Below are 12,402 nucleotides of genomic sequence, written 5' to 3' on the forward strand. Positions count from 1 at the left end.
GCACACAAACGAAACAAAAAGCAGGCGAGCTGAACCATGGGAGTAGAGACCCTTTAGTAAAAAGGAATCGCCTCTGCAGCACAGCAAGAGGTTATTCAGTAGCAAAACAAACAGGAAAACTCATGCTTCAGTTCAAACGCTGAGTGCTGGGGGTTCAGTCTGTGCCAACCATATTATGCAAATCCACATGCTCAAGGCAACAAACAGTGGATTATTGCTTTTTATCCTCACAACAACCCTGCAAGATTAGCAGCTTAGATCAAGAGAGATAACTACTTTCCCAAATAATACCTTCCATATATACCTTCAGGGTGAGCTTCATGGCTGAAAAGTGATTTGAAATGTGATTGTATTGAAAACTCTTTGAATACAGGTAGCAGATAAGAATGTAAGAACAGTCCTGCAGGATCAGGCCAAAGGCCCATCACAGTCTTCCAGGCCTACAATATTGTTTTTGAGGCAAGATGACCATAACTCATCATCATCATCACTCCACTTAATTTTTTCAAAATCTCCAAGTGGTATTCCAAGTGTGCTCTCTCCAGGTCCCTGGCAAAAGTCTTTCCTATCCGTGTTACCAGAAATTCTTTTTTAGTGTTGCAAATGAAAAAGAAATGTAGCCCAAGTATAAACTACATCCTTGTGGATCTTTGATCTTGCAGACTCACCTTTCATTTACTTCTAATTTCACACCAGAACTCTCTATTCTGGCCTGATTCATCATTTCCTGCAGAAAAATCAAACAGAGCTTCATTCAGTCGGGCATCACCACAGGTCTGTAGTTATTGACAAAGGTCCTCCTGGTCCTGATAGCAGCCAGCAAGATGCTTCAAAGAAGCCCTTAAGCAGGACAATGATGCCACCCCCCCACCCCCCACCCCCATTTAGCTAGTGGGACTAATTGCCACTGACATGCTTCTTTCTTCACAAACATGTCTAATCGCCTTTTAAAGCCACCAACCAACCACTACATCTTGTGGCAGCGAAGTCCACCTATTCATCATTCATCTGGGTAATTTATATTTAATTATTTGTTTCATTTAGGTAAATTATATACTGCTTGACACGTCAAAGAAAATTGCTAAGCAGTTTACTGCATCCTAAAAATATCACAAATAACAAGTCAAGCAGTTGTGTATTGAGCAGAGTTGTACTCACCTTTTGCCACTCAAGTACTTCTTCACCCATATGACACCTGCCCATTTTATTAAGTTTAACCAATGCTATTTTTCTAGAAAAAGAGGTTCTGAACTGAGTTCCGTCTGAAAAAAAGCCATGAGATCAACTACAGAGGCTCTAACTTGACTGCCCACAAGTGCTGTCAATTAGGGTGGTGGGGAGAAAGGACAGGGTCTTCTTGGTGCAGCGGAACTCCCTTCAGAACTACAAAAGGCCTTCAAACATGTCTTGAAGACATATTTGTTCAGTCCGCCTTCCTTTAATGTTTTTATGCCCCTGATTCTTGAATCTTGGTAGTTGCTTACTGTTCTGGTTTTTTTTACCACTCTAATGTATTTCAAGTGGATATGCTTTAGTTGCACACTGCCTTCCCTAAAAGGTTGACTATTAATAAAACAACCAACCAAACAGGTTCATCTCACCTCTATCCTCCTGACCGCGTCTTCGATTGCAGCAGAGGTGGAGGCCATCTCTTTGTCAACCATGTCGCCAAGTTCTTCTTGCCGGATGTCTAAGCTTTTGGGCCTCAATTCCTGGTCAAAAGAGAAAGAGAGTCCTTAAAGGGGACACTTGGCTCAAATGGAAAATAGTAGTAGTAGTAGCAGAAGAAGAAGAAAAAATAATTTTGTATACCCTGCCCAACTGACTGGCTTGCCCCAGCAATGGGAGGCTTCCAACAACTACTATTATTTCAACAAACATTAAAAGCTTCCTGAAACAAGGCTGCTTTCAGATATCTATGAAAAATTAGATAGTTGCTTAACTCTTTGACATCTGCTGGGAGGGCATTCCACAGGAAGGACACTACTGCCAAGAAGGTTCCCTGTAACTTCACTTCTCACAGTGAGGGAACTGCCAGAAGGCCCTCGGTGCTGGACCTCATTGTCCGGGCTGAACGATGGGGGTAGAGACGCTCCTTCAGCCATACAGGGCCGAAGCCATGTAGGGCTTCAAAGGTCAACACCAACACTTTGAAGTGTTAAGAACCTGCAGTCCTCCATTCAAGCTTTTTTGGATTCCAACTCCCTTTAGCCCAGCCAGCATGGCCTATGGCCAAGGACAACGTAGTAGCTGAACAACATATGGAGCGCTGTAGTTTCCCCACCCCAGCATTACACAGCTGCTCTTTTACTGAAAGAAACCATTAGTCAACGGATACAAATTATAAGGAAGGAGACAGCTGTAATTAATAAGTTAAAAAAGAACCTATATGAAAGCGAACTTGATAATTAGTTAAATGGAGGAGTTGCTGAAGAAATGTAAAACAAGGATGCAGAAAAGGGGAGGTATGGGGAAGTCCGAGAAGTAAGGTGCATGAAAATAAGATTATGAAATTATACATGTTTATATGTTTGTATGTTTTTGTTTTGTGTATTGTTTGTTTTCATTATGTGTTTGGAAAATTAATAAAAATTTATTTTTTTAAAAAAACAAATTATAAGGAAGGAGGTTCCAACTAAACTTTAGGAATAAGTTCTAGACAGCGAGTCACTCAACAGTGGAATGGACTCCCTTGGAAGGTGGTGGGCTCTCCTTCACTGCAGGTTTTAAAGAGAGGTTAGTTGGCCATCTGTCAGCGACTCTTTACTTGTGATTCCTGCATTGCAGGGGATTGGACTAGATGATCCCTTGGACCATCCAACTCTACAATTCTATGTTTTGCCTCCTCAATGCCATGGCCAAGTTAGGGAAGTGTAGAAGTACACTAATAAGCATAAACTGCGAGATTACAGTGTTCCCCAATGGATTTCCCCACTCCATTCCTCAACTCTGTTTACCTGTCCCAGCTGAAGAAGTCCCTGCAGCCTCTTCCTCACGTCTGCCAAATCTGCTTGTCGGAGAGATTGTTTGTCTTTCAGCTTGCTCAGATAGTCCAGACTCTGCTGCCCACAGTCCCTGCAGGTTTCAGTCAATTCTGGCAAGACGAAGAAAATAAAATAAAAATTACACACATACAAGGGAAACTAGCAATTACACACATACAAGGGAAACTAGCAAGACTGTGGGAAGGTCAGGAATAAGCTCATTTTTTAGCTTTCATCGGAGGAGCTACAGGAGAAGCATTTCAGAACAAATATGTGGAAGTCCTGGGGCTCAGGGTATGCTTTGGGAATAAAAGATATTGCAGGATTGTGGGAGCTATGAGGATGTTGGCCTGATCTGTAATCTGGATAAGAGCCCAGTGCAAGCCCCAAGGAAGAGCAGAGTTCATTACACACATTTTTTTAAGGGAATCCCTCAGAAATATGGATGTTATTCTTGAACATGACCATGCTTGTGTCTCCTTATCCCCACAGTAAGTTCTAGGATTGCCACCCAATTACAGAAGCCTTCAGTGCTAAATTTATGAGTTTAGAGACTGATGAACATGCTCAAATTTGCACACAATAAGCACACCTCAGCAGTAGGCAAAAGTGGGCAAAGGAACAAATGTGGTTTTTTCCTTTGTATGGTAGGCTTGTTTCTGCACATTCATGCCTGCCTCTCTCTCTCTCTCTCTCTCTCTCTCTCTCTCTCTCTCTCTATCCTCCCATCCATGTATGCAAGAGGCATTCTCAGAGATCAAGGGCACATTCCAGCCAGGCAAAAGTTGCCCCTCCCCTGTTTAGAGGATGCATGAATGGATTGAAGAAGAAGAAGAAAGAAACCAGACAGCAAAGAGGCGCTTGAAGTCTCCTGGTCCTTACACACTGGGTTCCAACCATTTCTAAAAGCCAGGTTTCGCATTCAGGAAAACTGTGTGAAAAGAGTTGCATCGCTTCTGACTTCAGAGGTGGGGAAAAAGAACCTTTGCAAATTTACTCACTGTCTGCATGATCTGTGGGCGCCAGGTGGGAAGTGGCACTGCCATTCACAATGGTGTCTGCAGTCAGGTGGGCAAATTGGGCCAGAGCACCAACCAATCCAGTGACATCTAAGAAACGAAGAGAAATAGCAGGGTGGAAATTCAGAAGTGGATCACAGGGATAACCCGTCTCATTTGAGATAAGCCCAGAGTGGCAGCATTCAGCAAAGCACCACAAGGAGCAGGACTCTGAAGGTTTCTCCAGGTTAAATGTCGGTTAACCTCAGTCCAGCTCTTCTCCCTTCTAACCCCACTGTAGCTCTGAACTGTGACCATCCCATAAGAACATCAGAAGAGTTCAGGGGCCAAAGTGCTCAAGATCACTATCTTTGTCATTTGGTCCAACTTCATTTTATACACAAATACAGCAGCTCAGGAATATCAGGTTAAACAGGGCTGTGCAAGTGTCTGGGTTTAGTACAGTTCAAGGTATTTTAATCTTCTGTTTTGAAATAACAATTTGTAATTGTTTCAATTCAGACTGTGGAACCCTTTGCAATTATAGACTACACATCCTCTTCCTCTTGATATGTTTTATTTTTGACTCCACAAATCACGCAGCTGTTTCCTATACTTTATTGGCAATTGTGACAACTTATTGTGTGTTTTTTAAAAAACCATTTTTTTCTTTCTTTATTCTGTAACTTGCTTGTTATTAAAATTCAATGCAAAACATTTGAGAAGAAAAAAGAATCAGAAGAACCCGGCGGCTGGTTCAAGCCAAAGGTCCAGCAACCTGCTTCTCACAGCGGCCAGCCAGGTGTCTCTGGGAAGCTCACAAAAAGGACCTGCACACAACAGCACTTTCCCCACCTGCATTCCCCAGCAACGGAAGGCACAGGCTTAACACCTCCAAGACTGGATAACTCGTGAGCAGAAGGCTTTGCGGCTGCACCTTTTATTGACTCCATCCAAACCCATCCCACAGACCTACCCCCTCCACGGGGGGGGGGGGGGAGGTAGAACATAGCTAAAAGTGCAAGGATTAAAAATCAACCTGAAGCTTTACCACTTGGTGAAATGTTCCATGTAGTCACCAAACATTTAGCTTTTCTTTTTTGGTGAGGGGGTTGGCCAGGGGGGAGGGGAGCATTTGAAGAAACAACGTTCGTGATGGCAGGAGAGGCACAATCTGTCTTTGCCAGCAACACCAGACTCCCTACACTCCCACCCTGCCCCACAAGTAGGAGAACTGCAGCGGCAACCCAGCAATGTTTACCTGCCGGGTTGGACAGGTAGCGCCCATGTCCACTTTCCACAGCGTTCACTGACTCCAGTGCTGCTTGTGCGCGGCTGACGAGGTAATCTGCAGAGAGAAAAGCAAGGGCAGAGAAGGAGGCCTATGGGAAAACAAGATAAAATGGACTCTCGTGCAGGTGCTTTTTGTACCTTAGAAGCAGAGCCAGCTCCAGACTGAAGGAGCCTCAGCTGCTCAGTTTCCTCTGGCAGGCTCCCTCTTACATCCCTGGAAGGGGTTGTGGGGCTCAGCCCTGGCGGGATTCCTTGGCAGCGGCAGTGCTCCAAGACAGGCAGACAACCAGGTCTGGGGCAGCTGCCATTTAAATGTCTCACAGTGGCCTCGATGCAGCATCACTTGGGGCATTGTAGGACATTGAAAAGGCAGCTCTCTCAGGCCTGGTTGCTAATTGGAGCATAGGGTGGGGGCTGGATTTGAGGCATCTCTGGGAGGGCCTTGGCCACTGCCTCAGGATTCTGAATGATGCCAGGCTTGCTTGAGAGGTTTACTCAAGGATTCCTGGGCTGTTACGAGGAACTTGCTCTTCTTAAAAAATAGGTTAAGAAAAGCAAAACAAAGCCAAGCCACTGTCAGACTCATCCATGCCCTTGGACCTTTAGACCTACCTGGTGAACTGGTGCATCGGATGTGCAAAGGATCATCCAGCTTGGCAACAGCGTCCTGAATGATGCTCTCAGCCTCCTTCACTGTCCCTTGCAGGATGCTGAACTGCTCCTCCAGGAGTTTCTGCTGCAGGTTCTGTTCCTGACCTTTCTGTGGGATTGGCGCAAGGTGTTTGAGTTAATAGTGCCCTCCCGGGACCCACATACTCACTGCTCTGTCATGATCCAGACTGGGCAAAAGGGAGGCCTACAGTGCTGCTAACTGGCTCCCTCTCTCCATTGCTCAGCCTGCTGTTCCCCTTGCCTTCCCACCCCTAACCAGACAAAAGCTTTCCAAGGCTCAGTTGTGCCCAGTGCCTTTTGGGGACTGGCAAGGAGGCTGATGGCAGGCAGAGCCAGAGCCAATGACGGGCAGAGCCAACGCATTCTAGTGTTGCCCCTGTTCTCATACTGACTCTTGTAATGGCAGTACTGGGAGGAAGGGGCCCTTCCAGACATCCTTGTTGTACATTCATGATGGTTTGTGCTCATGATAATATAAGGGTGGTTATACACGACCCCATTTTCAATACTGTTCACACCTGCAAAAGTTTCAGGGCAGACATCCTACTTCATTTCCAATCAGCGCATGTCCTGTAACCTTTTGGAGAAATTCCTGTAACTTTTCACGCCACGAATGTTCTAGGGGTCCTTTTGCCTCACTTTTGTTGCCCTACAGTGCAGGAGCGCCCCTCAAGACAAGAGTAATGCAGGAGCACTGGGGAAGCATTGCAGAATGGCTAATAAAGCGGAATGAAATGTGGATAGCCCGGTATAAATTCACCACTAATGCTCTATTGTTGTGTCAATGACATGTTTCAGAATACACTAGCAAAAAGCACCATTCTGGAGGAGCCCTGGGGAGGAGGAAGCTGATAGCCAGGATCATCCCCTGGGCTGGCTGGAGGTAAGCAGGCAGGAGAGGTCTGGCCAAGCACAGAGCGAGCTGTCAGGGCAGCGTCCCACACACCCGATGGACCAGCTTCGTTTCTCCCTTGAGTACCTTTTCCAAGAGCTTCCCTTGCAGCTCCTGAACTTCCTTTACTCTCCTCTCTGCTTCCTGGCTCAAGAGCAGCTCCTTTTCTTGGATCAGGCCCTTTGTCGAGATGAGCTCACAGTCCTTCTCACTGACCACTTTCCTCAGTGTCTCCTTCTCGGCCTGGAGGGCTTCCAGTTGGGTGTTGAGGTCTGAACCGGCCTGCATGGAGGACAAGTGACTTGCTGGCTCACAGCTTCATTGCCCAGCTCTCCCGCTTCAGCTTGGCTCCACCCTCTCAATCACCTCCCCCTGCTAATGCGGTTTTTCACATGCTCATTGTCCTCTTCATGAGGTAATTTAACCTAAGAGGGTTAAATGACTTGGGTGGGAAGGCTTATTTTATTTTTAATGCTGGCTTTTATTTCGAGCGGATGCTGTTTTAATTTGATTTATTTCAGGATTGAAATCCCACTTGACTATACCTACATGTGCTCAAGGCAGCATACAAAGTTACAAAAGATACATGCAGTCAAACAAGCTAAAGTAGAACTTTGAAACAACAACAAACAAAAGCAATACAATACACACTATATATAATTTAAGATAGTTGTCAGCTGACTTCAAAGTTTTCTAAATTGAAAGGTGTCTTTAAAAAAAAGTTATACATAAATCTAACTTACAATGCATGGAGTTCTTTTGAACTAAATCATACTCATACTCAGAGCAGACCCACTGAAATTTATGGATCCAAGTTAGTCATGCCCATTAACACCAATGGGTCTACTCTGAGTATAGCTAACATGGAGTATAACCAAATAAGGAGCTGTCCTGTATAAAAAAGTTACCTCTCAGTGGCTGATACATCAGAGAACTCCTCAGTAGAGTCAAGCATCATGTGGGAAGGGGAAACCACTGCAAGATTTTAACCCTCAGCCCCACAAACAACACAGGCCACAAACAACCCCAGCCTGCATACCTGCTTGGAACGGCTGAGTGACTGCTGAAGCTGAGCCAATTCCTCTTTCTTAGATTCCAGTTCTCTCTTCACCTGCTCCATCTGCAACATATGATCTTCTAACTACACAGAGGGAATCAAAGAGAAAGTGCATCCTTGTAAAATGTGCAAACTTTTCAGATGCCTCTGAGCAAATCAAGGTGGTGTGTGGCTGAGTTCTTAACACCACTGCATTTTGCAGTGCACCTAACTCTGCCCTCCAATATCTTTTTTTCAATGTCAACAAGGGGAGAGGAGCAGGAATCAGGGGCCTGGCACTTTAAACCTGGGACCCAAGCTTGCTGAGCCATCCCTCAATTATGTCCTGAGCTGCGCCCAGTCTCCATGGTCACATTCACACCATACCGTTAAAGCACATTTAACACACCCTGCTTCTCCCCAAAGACTCCTGAGACCTGTAGTTCACCCCTCACAGGCCTACAATCTCAGCACCCTTAGCAATCTACAGTTCCCAGGATTCTTTGGGAGAAAGTCAGGTGCTTTAGATGTTTAGTACCAAACATTATCTCAGCCCACCCCTAGATCAAAACAGCTACTCAGCAGTTTCTGAGGAGGGAGAGCCCTGCCCTGTTACAGGGGAAGAGAGATCAAAGCAGCAAACCTTCATTTCTGACTCCCGTTTGACTTGGTCCATCTGGAAGGCCAGCTGCTCCTTGACAAAGGCAACCTCCTCTTGGCTCTGTTGGGTAACTGTCAGCTGCTTGGCCGTGTCTGCATTCTTGGTATTAAAAAACATCAAACATATTTTAAGTATCATTATGAGATTGCAGGGATAGTCTGTATGGTGCCTGGGTCCCTTCTAATTCCTGGGGCTCTGGATCCAGCAAGTACCATTGTTAGTATAGCAAAAGAAGTTGCTCTGTGCCTGAGGACAAATGTGTGGTAGCGAGAAAGACAAAAAGCCAGAGCTGTGTGTGGGAGGTGGGCTGGAAGCAGGCAGAAGCCAGAGACTTAGAGCCACGCTTGACCACCGCTGGAACCGAAGGCTGTGACTAAGAGAGAAGCCAGCCCTTGTGGATTATGAATGCGGAGGTGCCGTCCCATCTCTTCTTGCATGCAAATACCCAATGGAACAGTGTGGGAAGTTGGCAGCCAGCACTGTCATTACCTTTCTCAGGAGCTCTGCATGTGTGTTGATCAACTCATTGTGCTTCTCCTTTAGCTTGATGTAGCGGGTTTCTGTGGCGCTGGCCTTCTCTGGAAAAAGGAATGAGATTGTCATGAGCTGCATTCTCAGTCCAACTATTGAACCTTGGAAGTCATGGTGGGCAACTAGCTGTCTAGAAGAGCCCCTCCCAAGGAACAAGCGGCCTGTATGACAGCAAATGGGTTATGGGTCCTGCCTTACAGATGACTGCCAACAGCCATTCTAGCTTCCACAGGCTGCAGGACCATGAAGAAGTAATCTGTGCCATCAAAAACTGCTTCCGGCTGGTGGTGTGTTTGGGGTGGGTGTGTCAAAACTCAGGCAAAGCACACATGCTTTTTTTATGCAGATAAGCAGTCAGCAATATTTTCCAGTTAAAGGGACACATTTCCTTCTGGGCTGCCTTCCGCATGACAGTGGTGGCTGGGGCCACAGACAACAGCAGGCAGAGGAACAAATGTGAATCGCTACTTCTGTATAGAAGGCTAGCTTCTGCACACACTTGTGTCACGGCTAAAATGGCCGCTGTTTCTTTAATGCGAATAAAGCTGGGTCAGCATGACTCAGCGGTCTGCACCAAGTTGTATATATAAATGAGAAATGTTAGTTTGTTGCTGTGGCTGGTGTTTGGGTTGGTTGGTGCTGGTGTGTATAGTTATTCAGTCGTGTTTTGCACAAAGACTTTTAAGAATAAAACTCTGCAAGGATATTCTCGTGGACTCTTTTTGTGCCGACAAGGGTCCGAGGACCAGGCTGAAGAGGCGAAGGGAGGTCAGAACCTTTTCCTCCTTTTTTTTTGCTTTTTACAAACAACTGACAGGTTATGGGCCCAGTGTTTCTGAGCATGTGCAGAGTGCAAAACGACTGACAGCATCTCAGCAGGGAGCTGGTGAGTCCTGGTGGTGTATGGAGCCAGTGGCTGTGCGTTGGAGCAGTTGGTGGCAAGCTGTAACTGTCTGCAGTGACGCTGGAGCGGCTAGGATCTGAGGACCAGAAAAGCACTCAGCGTCGGCTACTGAAACAGTTTGAACTGCTAGAGGACCACAGTAGGCGACTCACAGAGCGGCTACACCAGTTGCAGAGCCAGGCGGGACCTGAGGGTCAACAGAGGCAGCAGCTAGAAGCCGGTGAGTGCCAACCAGGACCATCTAGTGGGACTCTAAAGAGAGAGTCTGGAGAGTTTGCTGGAGGCCCCACAGAAGGGGCTCAGCAAGCATCAGCAGAGATGGCAGATTTCCAGTCTTCCCAAGTTGTAAATATTGGGGGAGGCATCCCTTTTGAACTTCTCTCAGAAAGCAACTGGCTGAGTTGGTCAATTAAAATGCAGCAGTTGTTAAGGAGAGATGGACTATGGGACTGTGTTGAAACTGAGGTTTTGAGATGGGACTCTACTGAGAAAAAACGGCTGGATGAAAGGGCTCGTGCCCAAATTATGCTGTGTTTGAGCAACTCTCAGTTATTGCATGCAGCAAATGCCAGCACAGCATTTGAGTGCTGGAATTTATTAAGGGCAATGCATGTCAGAGAAACTGCTGGAACTATAATTTCTCTGACCAGAAGGCTGTTCAGGACTGTTATGAAAGAAGGTGAGAGTTTGGCAACTCATCTTCAAACGCTGAAATCTCTGTTTCTTCAACTACAGCAGAGAGGTAAGCGTTATGATGAGACTGACCAAACCTACATTATTCTTTCAAGTTTGCCTGAAAGCTGGTTGCCCGTGATTAACAGCATGGAGAGTATGCGTCCCCGAGATCTGACCCTTGAGTATGTGGTTGGAAGATTGACCGAAGAAGCAGAAAGAAGGTCAGATAAACAGGCTGAACTCCAAGAGCGAAGGAGTTACAGTCGAGGGGGCCAGCAGCAGAATCTGCCAATGGAGCAACGCCAAGGTTTGGACTTGGCCATGGCAGTGAGGAGATGCTATAGATGCAACCAACCCGGGCATCTCCAACGTCAATGCAGGGCAAGACTTCCAGGAGACGACGTGGAGCAGAGACAGCAATCAATGCAGAAACGTAAGCAGAAGGGGTTCTCTTCAGAGAAGAAGAACACACGTTCTGCTCAGTTTGTTTCTGCATTTTCTCGAGAGGAGAGGAAGATACCTCAAGGAACATGGTTGCTGGACTCTGGGAGCAGCAGGATTATCTGCAACAGTCGGGAGGACTTTAAGACCCTGGGGAAGCCAGCTGATGGAAAAGACTCAATTTATCTTGCTGATGGTCGTAGAAGCAAGATTGATGGCCAGGGAACATGTTTCCTGCAGTGCTTGAACACTACTCTACCAGAGACTCTATTTGTCAGCAGTTTGGACTATTGTTTGCTGTCTGTAAGCTGTTTGATTAATGCAGGGTATAGTGTTAACTTCACACGGGATGGCTGTCTGATAAAGAATGGAACTCAGGTATGTGGCCATGCAAAGTTGGAAAATGGGTTATATGTAATGCAGGACAAGCCTGTTAAAGCAGCCCAGGTGGTTCAGGATAATTTGCCAGTTCATAAGGGGTGTGTACATGAACTGCACAGAAAACTGGGTCACGCCAATTTCCGTGTGCTTTCAGAGATGCAAAAGGTGTGCAAGAACCTAAAAGTAAACAGCTGTAACTGTTTCCTAGATTGCAATGTATGTAAAATGGCCAAATCTAAGAGGAAGCCTGTGGCTTCTAAAAGTGACAGAGTATCTAAAGAGGTTTTAGAACTTGTCCATTGTGACGTGATAGGCCCTTTTCCACAGAAGACTGAAGGAGGCGCCAGATATGCTTTTCTGGTAATTGATGATAAATCACGTTTTAGTTGGTTGTTTTTGTTAAAGCAGAAATCTGAGTGTTTCCCCACATTCAGAGAATGGGTTGCCCAAGTTGAAAAGCTCTTCGCTCGCCCTGTTGTGCAGTTGCAAACAGATAGGGGCGGAGAATTTCTGAACAAACAATTTGGAACATGGTTGCGGCGTAAGGGGATCACTCATCGTTTGACTAACCCTTATAGCCCTGCTGAAAATGGTCTGTGTGAAAGACGTGGGGCTGTAATACAGTCAGTAAAGGACTGCCTGCTAGTGGATGCAGGATTGGGTCACAACCATAGGCTGTGGGGCGAGGCTTTTCTGACAGCGAATTTTTTGATTAATAGAACCTGGTCTAGCTCTATAAAAGATATTCCTTATCGTGTGTTGTTTGGGAAAGAACCAGAGTGGACATTGCTCCATAACTGGGGTGCTTGGGCACATGTAAACATCCCCAAAGCTCAGCGCCAAAAAGGGGGTGCTAGAGCGCAGAGACTGTGGTTTGTGGGATATCAGTCCTATGGCAAAGGGTGGCGTTTCAATTTACGCCCAGGACGAGTGG

At 46.1% G+C, this 12,402-nt stretch overlaps 1 protein-coding gene across 2 annotated transcripts in view; it reads right to left on the minus strand.

Moving 5' to 3' along the window:
* The window catches only part of HIP1R (huntingtin interacting protein 1 related), a 70,061-nt gene that overhangs the window by 11,325 nt on the left and 46,334 nt on the right, over nucleotides 1-12,402 (minus strand). For both annotated transcript variants that reach the window (XM_028710614.2, XM_028710615.2), the window contains exons 15-24: nucleotides 9,026-9,114; nucleotides 8,519-8,635; nucleotides 7,879-7,980; nucleotides 6,927-7,121; nucleotides 5,888-6,035; nucleotides 5,244-5,330; nucleotides 3,986-4,093; nucleotides 2,958-3,094; nucleotides 1,602-1,712; nucleotides 669-727 (exon numbers count right to left, since the gene is read on the minus strand). In XM_028710614.2, the coding sequence (XP_028566447.2) occupies nucleotides 669-727; nucleotides 1,602-1,712; nucleotides 2,958-3,094; nucleotides 3,986-4,093; nucleotides 5,244-5,330; nucleotides 5,888-6,035; nucleotides 6,927-7,121; nucleotides 7,879-7,980; nucleotides 8,519-8,635; nucleotides 9,026-9,114 (1,153 nt within the window). The remainder of the gene's footprint in view (nucleotides 1-668; nucleotides 728-1,601; nucleotides 1,713-2,957; nucleotides 3,095-3,985; nucleotides 4,094-5,243; nucleotides 5,331-5,887; nucleotides 6,036-6,926; nucleotides 7,122-7,878; nucleotides 7,981-8,518; nucleotides 8,636-9,025; nucleotides 9,115-12,402) is intronic.

This window comes from Podarcis muralis, chromosome 16 (assembly GCF_964188315.1).
Source record: "Podarcis muralis chromosome 16, rPodMur119.hap1.1, whole genome shotgun sequence".
Taxonomy (NCBI): Eukaryota; Metazoa; Chordata; class Lepidosauria; order Squamata; family Lacertidae; genus Podarcis; species Podarcis muralis.